This window comes from Sceloporus occidentalis, unplaced genomic scaffold, assembly GCF_023333645.1.
Source record: "Sceloporus occidentalis isolate IW3139 unplaced genomic scaffold, rSceOcc1.0.p SCAF_160, whole genome shotgun sequence".
NCBI classification, from domain to species: domain Eukaryota; kingdom Metazoa; phylum Chordata; class Lepidosauria; order Squamata; family Phrynosomatidae; genus Sceloporus; species Sceloporus occidentalis.
In genome coordinates, this window is record NW_028317140.1 from 45,499 (window position 1) to 60,132 (window position 14,634).

A 14,634-nucleotide genomic window follows, 5' to 3' on the forward strand; every position below is an offset into this window, starting at 1 on the left:
CAAATCCGGTGCCAGGGTGGTCTCAGTAACGGGGTGTTCTCGGCAGGGAGACCTCCGAGGGACGTGTCAGCGGATCGCAGAGTGCGTGCTCGGCAGGGATGACGACTGGCAGATTGGGAAAACGAAGATTTTTTTAAAGGTAAGATACGTTGTTATTATTTATTGATATAGCGCCATCATATTCCGCAGCGCTGTACATTGTGGCGAGACAGCTCCGGCGGCCAACGATAATCCTAATAACTATTTATACAATTATGCCGGCATTTAAAGAGTTATTTTGACTGCGCATGCACTCGGGGCAGCGCTAGGTTGTAGCCGAAGCACCAGGCTGGGCCGGTTAGTGAATAGATCGACAAGGAGGAGCGTTCCCGGGTTTGGGACGTGGGCTTCTCCCCGGATTTTCGGCTCCCGCGTTCCTCGAAAATGTTAATGACGTCCGATTCCCCCGTGCTGACCGCGCGATGCCCTTTATCAGGATCGGCATCTGTCAAGCCAGGGGAAATAGAGATTTTCCAACAGGAAGCAGGGGACGCCCACCATGGTGTTTCTTACTAGGATCGTTTTAAAAACAACTTTTACAAATATTGCGACACTTTGAAAATCATTGCAGACATTATATATTCACTAAATGTAAATGCTGCCTTATGGTACGGATCTTAATCCCCCCGAAGGACTCTTATAGACACCCCACATTGTGAGCTTCTAGGAAAAGAGGGGGCATCAGGGGAGGTAAGAGGGGACTAAACCAGGACATAGACCGGATCCAACGCTGATGGCGAAGATGTTGAATGTTTTTAGGATCATCACGACATGCTTCTGGAGATTGAACGGGATAAAGCCATCACTGATAAAGTCATCCTCATCCAGAAAGTGGTCAGAGGGTTTAAGGACAGGTGAGTGATGTAAATGATCTATTCTTCTAGTGCCGCTTTAATTCAACTCCCTGACTATGCATTTCTGTATAATGTATAGTTAAATCAGTGACCGGCCCCTGTATAATGTATAGTTAAATCAGCGAGCTGGCCCCCTGTATAATGTATAGCTAAATCAGTGAGCCGGCCCCCTGTATAATGTATAGTTAAATCAGCGAGCCGGCCCCCTGTATAATGTATAGTTAAATCAGTGAGCCGGCCCCCTGTATAATGTATAGTTAAATCAGCGAGCCGGTCCCCTGTATAATGTATAGTTAAATCAGTGAGCCGGCCCCTGTATAATGTATAGATAAATCAGTGTTGGCCCCTGTATAATGTATAGATAAATCAGCGAACCGGCCCCTGTATAATGTATAGATAAATCAGTGTTGGCCCCTGTATAATGTATAGATAAATCAGTGTTGGCCCCTGTATAATGTATAGATAAATCAGTGTTGGCCCCTGTATAATGTATAGATAAATCAGTGACCGGCCCCTGTATAATGTATAGTTAAATCAGCGAGCTGGCCCCCTGTATAATGTATAGCTAAATCAGTGAGCCGGCCCCCTGTATAATGTATAGTTAAATCAGCGAGCCGGCCCCCTGTATAATGTATAGTTAAATCAGTGAGCCGGCCCCCTGTATAATGTATAGTTAAATCAGCGAGCCGGTCCCCTGTATAATGTATAGTTAAATCAGTGAGCCGGCCCCTGTATAATGTATAGATAAATCAGTGTTGGCCCCTGTATAATGTATAGATAAATCAGCGAACCGGCCCCTGTATAATGTATAGATAAATCAGTGTTGGCCCCTGTATAATGTATAGATAAATCAGTGTTGGCCCCTGTATAATGTATAGATAAATCAGTGTTGGGCCCTGTATAATGTATAGATAAATCAGTGTTGGCCCCTGTATAATGTATAGATAAATCAGTGTTGGCCCCTGTATAATGTATAGATAAATCAGTGTTGGCCCCTGTATAATGTTTCATATGCTGCTAAAATGCATATTAATAACAATGCTATGTTTTTTTACCGGGCGATGCGCGATGTGACATCATGACCATTATTTACAGAATTATTTGAATTAATTAATCATTCTCTATATCATGTAGATCGAATTTCTTAAAAGTCAGGAAATCGGTGCTGTTAATCCAGAAATACTGGAGGGGCCATAACTGCCGGAAAAATTATTCCCTGGTAAGAACAATTCTTTCATTATCAAATTTTACATCCAGATATGTGGGATTTTTTCCCCCAAATATCGTATTTGCTCGATTATAAGACGACCCCCAAAATCTGTTATACAATGTACATTATACCGGGGATACATTGTAACCGGTAACGGAGGGTTACGCCTGCTTTGGTCTGTAGAGACAACGATGGAAAAGCGATACTTATCGTGAAAGATATTTACACTTTTTCTACTTATTTTGAAAGAATTACACGTTTTAATGATGTTTTTTTAATATTTTTTTATTAGACCGCATTGTTTTTCAGTTTCTAACCAGTTCTTTACACGGATAATAATAATATCACCCAACATATACGGTATATATATATAAATATATATGAATGTCTTCCAGATGAGGATTGGATTTCTCCGTCTCCAAGCTCTCTATCGCTCCAGGAAGCTCCACCAGCAGTACTACGTCGCCCGCAAGCGGGTCACCCGTTTCCAGGCGCGGTGTCGAGGGTACTTGGTCCGGAAGGCGTTCAGGCACCGGCTGTGGGCTGTGTACACCATCCAGGCCTACGCCAGGGGCATGATCGCACGCCGACTCTATAAGCGCCTTAAAGGAGAGGTATGGGAAATGTTGACTAGGATACAGTGTCGTATAGTATCGTATAGTGTCATATAGTGTAACATAGTATCGTATAGTGTCATATAGTATCGTATAGTGTCATATAGTGTAACATAGTATCGTATAGTGTCATATAGTATCGTATAGTGTCATATAGTGTAACATAGTATCGTATAGTGTCACATAGTATCGTATAGTATTGTATAGTGTCATATAGTATCATATAGTGTCACATAGTGTCATATAGGTTTCATATAGTGTCATATAGTATCATATAGTGTCACATAGTGTCATATAGTATCATATAGTGTCATATAGTGTCACATAGTATTGTATAGTATCATATAGTATCATATAGTGTCATATAGTATCATAAAGTGTCATATAGTGTCACATAGTATTGTATAGTATCATATAGTATCGTATAGTGTCACATAGTATTGTATAGTGTCATATAGTATCATAAAGTGTCATATAGTGTCATATAGTATCATATAGTATCATATAGTATCATAAAGTGTCATATAGTGTCACATAGTATAGTATAGTGTCATATAGTATCATATAGTATCATATAGTATCATAAAGTGTCATATAGTGTCACATAGTATAGTATAGTGTCATATAGTATCATATAGTATCATATAATGTCACATAGTGTCATATAGTATCATATAGTGTCATATAGTATCATAAAGTGTCATATAGTGTCACATAGTATTGTATAGTGTCATATAGTATCATATAGTGTCACATAGTATTGTATAGTGTCATATAGTATCATATAGTATCGTATAGTATCATATAATGTCACATAGTATCATATAGTGTCATATAGTATCATATAGTGTCATATAGTGTCACATAGTATTGTATAGTGTCATATAGTATCATATAGTATCATATAGTGTCACATAGTGTCACATAGTATAGTATAGTGTCATATAGTATCATATAGTATCATATAATGTCACATAGTGTCATATAGTATCATATAGTGTCATATAGTGTCACATAGTATTGTATAGTGTCATATAGTATCGTATAGTGTCATATAGTGTCACATAGTATTGTATAGTGTCATATAGTATCATAAAGTGTCATATAGTGTCACATGGTATTGTATAGTGTCAAATAGTATCATATAGTATCGTATAGTGTCATATAGTGTCACATAGTATAGTATAGTATAGTGTCATATAGTATCATATAGTATCATATAATGTCACATAGTGTCATATAGTATCATATAGTGTCATATAGTATCATATAGTGTCACATAGTATTGTATAGTGTCAAATAGTATCATATAGTATCGTATAGTGTCATATAGTGTCACATAGTATAGTATAGTGTCATATAGTATCATATAATGTCACATAGTGTCATATAGTATCATATAGTGTCATATAGTATCATATAGTGTCACATAGTGTCATATAGTATCATATAGTGTCATATAGTGTCACATAGTATTGTATAGTGTCATATAGGATGTTTTAATGGAAGAAAGAACATTTGAAGATCAATGGCGTGTAGGAACGATGACAATATGGGGAATGACTGTCATGTCAGGGGAATAACGACCTGAAGAAGGATGGTGGCATGTAGGAAGGATGATAGTACTGGGAGGGAAGTTATGATGATATGGAGGAAGACAATTATGTATAGAATGTTGGATGGTAGAAAGATAAGATGTGGGATGGATGGTGACATATTGGAAGGATGATGGTATGGAGAAAGACTGTGTAGCAAGCTGGATAGTATGGGAAAGGAATATGATGGAGGAATAATGGTGGACGGGGGAAGACGTGCGTCTGGGAGGTGGCGGTGACTTGCAGGAAGGATGATGACAAGGATGTGAAGGATAGAGATAAAGAAGGTTTATGACTTGAATAGTCGATGGGACGCATGTCATCCGCACCATGTTGGAGTGGGGTACTTCTGCACCATGGACAATCTGTAAAGTAACAGCGATTTAACTGGTTTTGCTCTTTTTTTTTAGTATAACCGAAGGCTGGAAGCTGAGAAGCTTCGCTTGGCTGAAGAAGAACGCTTTAAAAAAGAGATGAGCGCCAAGAAAGCCAAGCATGAGGCAGAGAAAAAACACCAAGTAAGAAGCCTTCTCCTTCCAGTCCCAACAGAGAGGCGAGGGCCACAGTTATGGAAAGGGTTCTGGTCGTATTGGTGTAAGGGAGGCATTGTGGTGTTGAGGGGTAATGGGAATAATATTTCATTATCAAACTCCATCTGTTTCCGTATTCTTGATGATTAGGAGCGCCTGGCCCTGCTGGCCCGTGAAGATGCAGAGAGGGAGGTGAGGGAGAAAGAGGAAGCCCGGAGGAAGAAAGAGCTTCTGGACAAGATGGAGAAAGCAAGGAATGAACCCGTCAACGACTCGGACATGGTGGACAAAATGTTTGGTTTCCTCGGGACCACTTCGTCCCTGCCCGGCCAGGAAGGACAAGCACCGAGGGGATTTGAGGTAACTTTCAACTTATAATGACGTACAGGTATAAAGTAATACCCCCCAGCGCTGTATACAGTAATATAACCCCCAGCGCTGTATACAGTAATATAACCCCCAGCGCTGTATACAGTAATATAACCCCCAGCGCTGTATACAGTAATATAACCCCCAGCGCTGTATACAGTAATATAACCCCCAGCGCTGTATACAGTAATATAACCCCCCCAGCGCTGTATACAGTAATAACCCCCAGTGCTGTATACAGTAATATAACCCCCAGCGCTGTATACAGTAATATAACCCCCAGCGCTGTATACAGTAATATAACCCCCAGCGCTGTATACAGTAATATAACCCCCCCAGCGCTGTATACAGTAATATAACCCCCCAGCGCTGTATACAGTAATATAACCCCCAGCGCTGTATACAGTAATATAACCCCCAGCGCTGTATGCAGTAATATAACCCCCAGCGCTGTATACAGTAATATAACCCCCCAGCGCTGTATACAGTAATATAACCCCCAGCGCTGTATACAGTAATATAACCCCCAGCGCTGTATACAGTAATATAACCCCCAGCGCTGTATACAGTAATATAACCCCCCCAGCGCTGTATACAGTAATATAACCCCCAGCGCTGTATACAGTAATATAACCCCCAGCGCTGTATACAGTAATATAACCCCCCAGCGCTGTATACAGTAATATACCCCCCAGCGCTGTATACAGTAATATAACCCACAGCGCTGTATACAGTAATATAACCCCCAGCGCTGTATACAGTAATATAACCCCCCAGCACTGTATACAGTAATATAACCCCCAGCGCTGTATACAGTAATATAACCCCCCAGCGCTGTATACAGTAATATAACCCCCCAGCGCTGTATACAGTAATATAACCCCCCAGCGCTGTATACAGTAATATAACCCCCAGCGCTGTATACAGTAATATAACCCCCAGCGCTGTATACAGTAATATAACCCCAGCACTGTATACAGTAATATAACCCCCAGCGCTGTATACAGTAATATAACCCCCCAGCGCTGTATACAGTAATACCCCCCAGCGCTGTATACAGTAATATAACCCCAGCGCTGTATACAGTAATATAACCCCCCAGCACTGTATACAGTAATATAACCCCAGCGCTGTATACAGTAATATAACCCCCAGCACTGTATACAGTAATATAACCCCCAGCGCTGTATACAGTAATATAACCCCCAGTGCTGTATACAGTAATATAACCCCCAGCGCTGTATACAGTAATATAACCCCCAGCGCTGTATACAGTAATATAACCCCCAGTGCTGTATACAGTAATATAATCCCCCAGCCCTGTATACAGTAATATAACCCCCCAGCGCTGTATACAGTAATATAACCCCCGGAGCTGTATACAGTAATATAACCCCCAGCGCTGTATACAGTAATATAACCCCCCAGCGCTGTATACAGTAATATAACCCCCCAGCGCTGTATACAGTAATATAACCCCCAGCACTGTATACAGTAATATAACTCCCGGAGCTGTATACAGTAATATAACCCCCAGCGCTGTATACAGTAATATAACCCCCCAGTGCTGTATACAGTAATATAACCCCCAGCGCTGTATACAGTAATATAACCCCCAGCGCTGTATACAGTAATATAACCCCCAGCGCTGTATACAGTAATATAACCCCCAGCGCTGTATACAGTAATATAACCCATCCCGCGCTGTATACAGTAATATAACCCCCCGCGCTGTATACAGTAATAACCTGTTTTTTTCTCATTATGCCCCAATAAACTCCCTTTATCTCAATACACGTTAATTGCATAAAAAGCCAATATGTCCCTCATGAACCCCCACCTGGACGAGGCATTGTCAGCGGTCTCTCAGACCCAATAACCTCAGTCCTGTGTATCTATTCACTCTCTGTCTAATATATGAAGAGGGCCGAATGAGAAAGCTGATTAAATCCAATATAACGTGTATTAATAAATGTGACGTTTGATCAGATAGATTTGTGTTTGAGCCGATATTTGTAATCATCTTTAAGAAGTTGTGTTACTTTGTTGTGCACAGGATCTGGAGCGTACCCGGGGGGAAATGGAGGAGGAGGATTTGGACCAGTCTTTGCCCCTTCCCGAGGAGGAAGAGGAAGATCTCTCCGAGTACAAGTTTGCAAAATTTGCCGCAACCTACTTCCAAGGAACCACGACGCACACCTACACCCGACGGCCCCTGAAGCAGCCGCTTCTGTACCATGAAGACGAAGGAGATCAGCTGGTAGGTGGATGACGACAAAGCTTTAAAGACCCCTTAAGATAAGATACTGGAGGAATAATAGACTTTATTGTGATCTTAAAGCAAACAACGGATCGGCCCCTGCTCGGCCCCCGTCTAGTCGCCCGTTTCTCCTGCTGTAAAGACTCAAACCTTAATCAGTCGTCGGTCTCGTCTTAGATTCAGGAGCCGTATGTCTATCCCATGCATGTTTAATCCCCTCACTGCATTACCCTCTACCACTTCTGCTGGGAGGCCGTTCCACGTATTTACAACAATCTTTAAAAGGAACAATTACATCATAGCCCCGGGGACCTTGCTTGATATATTATAATACATACAATTTTTTTTATAATTTTTAATTTGTTTTATGGGAATTAGGAGTATGGTGATAATGTCTGAACTCTTCCTTTATTGTCAGTGGAATCAGTGGGAAGTAGGTCAGAACTATCCATTGTTTTCTCAGTTTTTCCATCTAAAAAAGAGACCTCTGAGGATCTCTGTCACTCCAGTAAAAGATATCACCTTCCTCTAAATGTCCTGTATGTAATCTGTCTTTTTTTTAGCGCTCTGGGCTATCCAGTCCATGCAATGGCTACCATTTTTTTTCTTTCTCAGGCTGCTTTAGCCGTCTGGATAACTATTCTCCGATTTATGGGGGATCTTCCGGAACCAAAATATCACACGGCCATGAGTGACGGCAGCGAGAAGATCCCGGTGATGACAAAGATTTACGAGACTCTGGGGAAGAAGACCTACAAAAGGGAACTGCAGGCTCTTCAGGGAGAGGGAGAGGTAAGGGGCCGAAACCTTAACCCACCGGCTCTGCGTATTCATGGATCGCCCGGCCTCCCCTATCCATCTCCGCGCCCCTCCCAGGTTCTACAGGGGACAAGAAGTTCTAGGTCATTTTAGGAAAATGACAGCTCTAGTTAATTGTTGGAAGGGGATGGTTCTAGGCTGTTCTAGGATGGGAAAGGCGTCGGCCAATGTAAGAAGCGAGGCGTTGTAGGACATTCTTGGAAATAATGTTTGGTCATTCTAGGAAGGTGAAAGTTCTAGGTCATTCTGGGAGTTGTCAGTCATTCTACAAAAGTAAACATTCTATGTCATTCAAGGAAGGGGAGAGTTGTAGGCCTTTACTGGAAAGAACATGTTTGGACATTCTAGGGAGGTGAAGGTTCTAGGTCGTTCTAATTGTAGGAAGGGAATAATTCTAGGTCAATCTAGGAAGGCGATCCGTTAGGTCATTCTAGGAAGGGGAGAGTCCTAGATCATTCTTGGAAACGACATGGTTGGTCACTCTCGGAAGGTGAAAGTTCAAGGTCATTCTAGGAATTGAAGAGTTCTAGGTCAGCCGATGTGAGAAAGTTCTCAGTATCTCAATGTTATCTATAATTTCATATATTTTTAATAAAGTATGATTTTACATTTTATACACACACGTGTTCCCCATTTCTTGGGGCAGACCCTCCTCAGAACCATATAAACTCCATATAAATGTTCTGGTGATCGCTCGTGCTGATGGCTTCCCCACGAGTAGTCTTTTTATACAAACAGATATAAATGAACGAATGTTTCACACAAGAACGCTAACAATGACATCACCAGAGCCTACCATTGTACGTCGATCATTTCCATAGCGTTTCACGATGTTCCTTTCTGTTCCGTCCAGACCGCACACATTGACAAGAAGAACAGCATGCGCCACAAGCTCGTTTCCTTGACGTTAAAGAAAAAGTCCAAGCTGACGGAAGAGGTGGGATTTGGGTTTTTTTACGTGATAATCTCCTCCGTGATACAAAGTGTCTCAGTCAATAAAATCCTCAGAACGGGCAGACGCAGAAACAGCATTCTAGCGGTTTTCGTACTACAACTCCCATTATTCTCGGCTCTTATTCTAGGCATGCACCATCCTGATGTTATGCTGGGCTTTCTTGTCCACACACCAGGTTTCCAGACTCCCCAGTTTGTGCATGGATGTGTCCAACTACTATTATTAATCCTTCATAGAGCTCCATGCGCAGCGTTGTACCATATCAAGAATTATAGTATGCCTGAAGAAGAGACCTAAGTAGTCTCCAAAGCTCGCAATCGAATACAATTCACTTAAATAAGTCAATGAAGGCGTCATTATTTTTGGTAGGTGACAAAGCGGCTCCACGATGGAGAATCCACTCTGCACGGAAACAGTATGCTGGAGGATCGACCTACCTCTAATCTAGAGAAACTCCATTTTATTATTGGGAACGGCATCCTGAGGCCTACATTAAGGTTGGTAACTTATGACGGCAGATCGGCCCCATTCGGCCCCCATCTAGTCTGCTCATTCTTCCTGCTGTGACGAGTCAAAACATAATCATTGGTCTCGTCTTAGATTGAGGAGCCGTATGTCTATCCCATGCATATTTAAATCCCCTCACTGTATTACCCTCTACCACTTCTGCTTGGAGGCTGTTCCACTAATCTACCACCCTCTCAGTACAGTACATGTGCCCCCCCCCCCATACTAATGGAGACAATAATTAACGTGAGATTTATAAGTGTCCTGGAAAACATTTCTGATATATATTTCTATACATTTAATTAATTTCCTACCAAACTGGAATAAGATATTTAAAAAAAAAAAAGATAAAAAAATAGCCGACTTACATCGGAAATAATTATGAAGGTTAAATAATTCTTTCTATTCATATAATCAAATCTAAATGAATTCTGAGTATTTCCACGAGTTCCTGTATTTGTTTAATTATAATATATTCGCTGCCTGACAATTAATATCTTTCTCGCTCGTGAATAATTAACCGAACCTCATTACAAACGTGCATCGCAAGCCACCTGTCCCGTAAATAATGGATCGCTTGCCATCTGCAGCTGATTGAATATTTATCAATAATTACTTAGCCAGAGGAGACAGAAAACATAACCTTTGCCTTCTTCCAATTCATTGAAATATCTGAGGATGTCAACGTGTGGAAAGGACCCCGGAATTCAGGCTTTGCTGAGACACTCCTGCCGTTATATCCACTTTAATGCATGTGATAGCTGGGTGGTCCCTTTAGATTTTTGGGTGGTCCCCCAAATGCATAGACCTGGTCTGCAGATCACCCACTATCTCCTTTCCTTGCCGCCCAGCTCCTTACAAAGCACTTTATCGTGCATTATTTGATGAGAGGTTTGCGGTGGAACCTTAATTGTCTGTTGTATCAATTTTCTACATACATTCACCTAAATCGAGTTAAATCATAGAAATCACATACAGGGGACACAACAAGGATCCAGTCAGTGGGTCAATACCTCCTGTATTGGTGGCTTAATGTGGAACTGCAATTATTACTCCTTTCTGATAGCGGACCACAATATCTCAAAGCAACCAAAGGGGCAATTGCCTCTCTGCCCCTCTTATCAGCCCTCCTTTGGAGACCCTTCCAACATTATTTCAAACCACACTGGAATGGAATGGAATCCAAAATATATCATTATGTCATTATTTAACTTGAACTGCATTATTCTATAAATACATGGATTTATTATTATTGCTATTACTATTATTATATAACTATTCATTTTTTTATTTCATTATTATTATATTTTTATTAATTATTCTTTAGCCGCCTTCATGGATTTTTCAGGGAATGCTTAATTGTCATGTGACACAAAGGCCAGCACTTACAGGTCGATCTCATAGAAACATATAACATATATAAAAGTTTGTTGTGATTAAGCCTTAAGGGAAAATAATAATAATAATAATAATAATAATAATAATTTAGCAAAATGAATTCTCATTTAGGAATTTTAAATCCCTCATTTAAGATTAGAGATGGAGGATATCCTTAAAGATGGTGCCTGCAATAATAAAAACAGTATTTTAAATTTCCACTAATATAATAACATTATTTGTAGTCACTCTATTAATTATTAGACATTTTTCATTGCACTTTTATTTCATTCTGACGAGATAAATGAATTTCGAATGTGGGAGCGGGAGTGAGAGTGCGATACATTGTGGTAACAAAGGGAATAGAAAACAGAATTCTCAATCTTTTGACAATAAAAGCTCTGCGGCGCGGTTTAAAGTCTGTTTAAAGCCCCCCTGAACATTCCAGCATAAAACCGTGAAACCTGGTCCTGTTCAGAAAACCCATTAAATGCTTCATTTCTGCAGGGATGAAATTTACTGCCAAATCTCCAAGCAGCTCACCCAAAACCCCTCGAAAAGCAGCCATGCCCGCGGCTGGATCCTGATGTCTCTGTGCGTGGGATGCTTTGCACCCTCCGAGAAGTTTGTTAAGGTCAGTCCTACTTTTAATCTGCTGGCAGATCGGCCCCATCCGGCCCCCCGTCTAGTCGCCCGTTTCTCCTGCTGTAACGACTCAAACCTTAATCGGTCGCTGGTCTCGTCTTAGATTCAGGAGCCGTATGTCTATCCCATGCATGTTTAATACCCTCACTGTATTACCCTCTACCACTTCTGCTGGGAGGCTGTTCCATTTATTTATCACCCTCTCACTAAAGTAAATCTCACCATGTAATATATGGGTACACATTGCTGTTGGAACTAATTTTGGACCGGTTTGTCCCCAAATCACTGTTGCAATATTTTGTGCTTGGATTTCAGTATTTGAGAAATTTCATCAACGGAGGCCCCCCTGGCTACGCCCCGTACTGCGAAGAAAGGCTTCGGAGGACTTTTGCTAACGGTACCAGGACCCAGCCTCCCAGTTGGCTAGAATTACAGGTAAATCGTTGTAATTCAATGGAATCAACACTTTTTTACGTTAACAAACATAACACTTATAACCACACCCATTTTTTATGGCAACCACTCCACCTTTTTTGGCCCCCGACTTCACCAAGTAACATGTCTCCCACTTCCCACACTGCCAGCTTTGCCCCCAAACAGCTTGTCTGTGCCATATCTGTCCCCAAACATATTGTCAGTGCCATCTTTGCACCCAGATTGTAAGTGCCACCTTTGCCCTCAAATAGCTCGTTGGTGCCATCTTTGTGCCCAAATAGACTTCACTCCCTGCATTGCACTCCCAGCCAGATGCGCCCCTGCGTTACAGAGCGCCAGGGTGCAGTACACAATGCAGGGGCATTGAACAGCCAATCACATTTGACTGTTGAATGCATAAAATACCTACAAAAACTTAACTCAGGATTGTTAAAAAGTACTTTTTTTTTACGGAGTCACTCCTTAGGTGGCTTTCTTTTTTATAGAGGTTGTCTAATACTTTAAGTTTTGACATATAATGGGTCTTGTAAATATGGAACATCATCTGGAATTGTATATTGAATGCTCCAGATTTAGAATTTTGCCTCTATAGCCCACTATAAATGATAAATCTTATAGCCCATATGTGACACATTTAGTTTAGATAATTGGATTGTCGTTCATTTTTTTAGCATGCTCTTTCCTAACAGGCCACAAAGTCCAAGAAGCCGATCATGCTCCCGGTGACATTCATGGATGGGACAACAAAGACGCTTCTTACCGACTCGGCCACGACAGCGAGGGAGCTCTGCAACTCGCTGGCCGACAAAATCAGCCTTAAGGACCGGTTTGGCTTTTCTTTATACATAGCGTTGTTTGATAAGGTATGATGAGGACATCCCAAAAGGCACGTTTAAAGGGGAACTCTAGTTATTACTAGTATTAACAATCATTTTTCAAAAATATTCCGCTGTCTTTTTTGCCCCATAATATAACGCTTTCAGGCAGCTGCATATCAGCCGTTTGTATGATTCTCGCTCTGTTATCTGAGCACCGATCTACTAAACCCCCCGACTCCTTATCATACTGCCTGTGGGGAACAATAGAATGGCTCAGTCTTAATCGCCAAGCTGGACTCTAACTAGTGAAAGTCTATGGAGGAATGGACTTCATTAACATTGCCATAAAGCGTCAGCTCAGTGTGGTGTTTTAGCCGGGAAAGTGTTTTTTCCCCACTTTAATGGAATAAAGATAAGCGATAATGAAGCAGACGATATCCCCTCATTACCTGGTGATGCCACCGTTGATGTTTCTGAAGCTTGTGAAGCTCCTTGCTGTGGATTTCTTTCTCTGTGTTAGGGGCGCCTCCTATTAATACATCGTAATCACGTTGTTCCCTTTGTTCCTCCAGGTGTCCTCCTTGGGGAGCGGCACTGACCACGTCATGGACGCTGTGTCCCAATGTGAACAATATGCCAAGGAACAAGGTGCCCAGGAGAGAAATGCCCCCTGGAGACTCTTCTTCAGGAAGGAAATCTTCACTCCGTGGCACAACCCAACTGAGGACAATGTAGCCACCAACCTCATCTACCAGCAGATCGTCAGGGGCGTGAAGTTTGGCGAATACAGGTGTGATAAGGTGGGCAGCTTCACTTTCCCTGCTCCTATGTATCTAGAGGAGAAATCTGAGAGGTAGTAGATAAGTGGAACAACCTTCCTGCAGAAGTGGTATTGGGTAATTAAAAAAACAGTCTCAAACTACTTTTTGGAGTTATTTTTTGTTTCTGAAAGTAAATTTAATGAAAGAAGACGACGGATTGGCTTGTGGCATAACCAATTACAACCTGAATGCATCAGTTCTGCTTACTCCTCCCCTTACAGCTGCTAGAGCCAATCAGGCTTCCACTAGAAGTGGAGCGACCCACAACGGATGAAGCATCATGGTATTCGTGTACCCGACCGTTAAAATGGCCGCTCTCACTGGCATTCAGATAACAAGGATTTTAATTATTACATAAAGCACCCCAACACGGGCTTCTACATACTCAAATGCTACATGTAGAATTCTGGAATCTTCCCTTTAAAATAAATTACGATTCACATTCCCTTTGGAATTTAATTCTGGAATGTCCCCTTTAAAATTAAATTGTAGAATTCTGGAACATACACTTTAAAATTGCAGAATTCTGGAATGTTCCCTTTGAAATTAAATTGCAGAATTCTGGAATGTTCCCTTTGAAATTAAATTGCAGAATTCTGGACCATTCTCTTAAAAAAGTCAAGCCCTGGATACTAGGAGGAAGGGCTGCATGACTGGGCCTAGACTAACAGAAAGCTTGTTGCCAGGTCTTAGGGGGTCAGATAAAGGACACCCTATGGGGTTCCTCGGCTGGTTGGGTGGGGTTTTTTGGCTGTCTATTTAGGTGACCCTTTTTCCCGCCACTGG

The 14,634-nt window shown here is 41.5% G+C and overlaps 1 protein-coding gene across 2 annotated transcripts in view; it reads left to right on the forward strand.

Annotated features, from left to right (window-relative positions):
- LOC149279790 (unconventional myosin-VIIa-like) overlaps nt 1-14,634 on the forward strand; it is a 54,009-nt gene that overhangs the window by 26,414 nt on the left and 12,961 nt on the right. For both annotated transcript variants that reach the window (XM_089500851.1, XM_089500852.1), the window contains exons 17-30: nt 47-139; nt 799-893; nt 2,028-2,112; nt 2,499-2,717; nt 4,723-4,830; nt 4,993-5,202; nt 7,268-7,471; nt 8,087-8,263; nt 9,144-9,227; nt 9,615-9,742; nt 11,637-11,763; nt 12,090-12,209; nt 12,899-13,072; nt 13,600-13,827. In XM_089500851.1, coding sequence (XP_089356977.1) covers nt 47-139; nt 799-893; nt 2,028-2,112; nt 2,499-2,717; nt 4,723-4,830; nt 4,993-5,202; nt 7,268-7,471; nt 8,087-8,263; nt 9,144-9,227; nt 9,615-9,742; nt 11,637-11,763; nt 12,090-12,209; nt 12,899-13,072; nt 13,600-13,827 — 2,052 coding nt within the window. The remainder of the gene's footprint in view (nt 1-46; nt 140-798; nt 894-2,027; nt 2,113-2,498; nt 2,718-4,722; nt 4,831-4,992; nt 5,203-7,267; nt 7,472-8,086; nt 8,264-9,143; nt 9,228-9,614; nt 9,743-11,636; nt 11,764-12,089; nt 12,210-12,898; nt 13,073-13,599; nt 13,828-14,634) is intronic.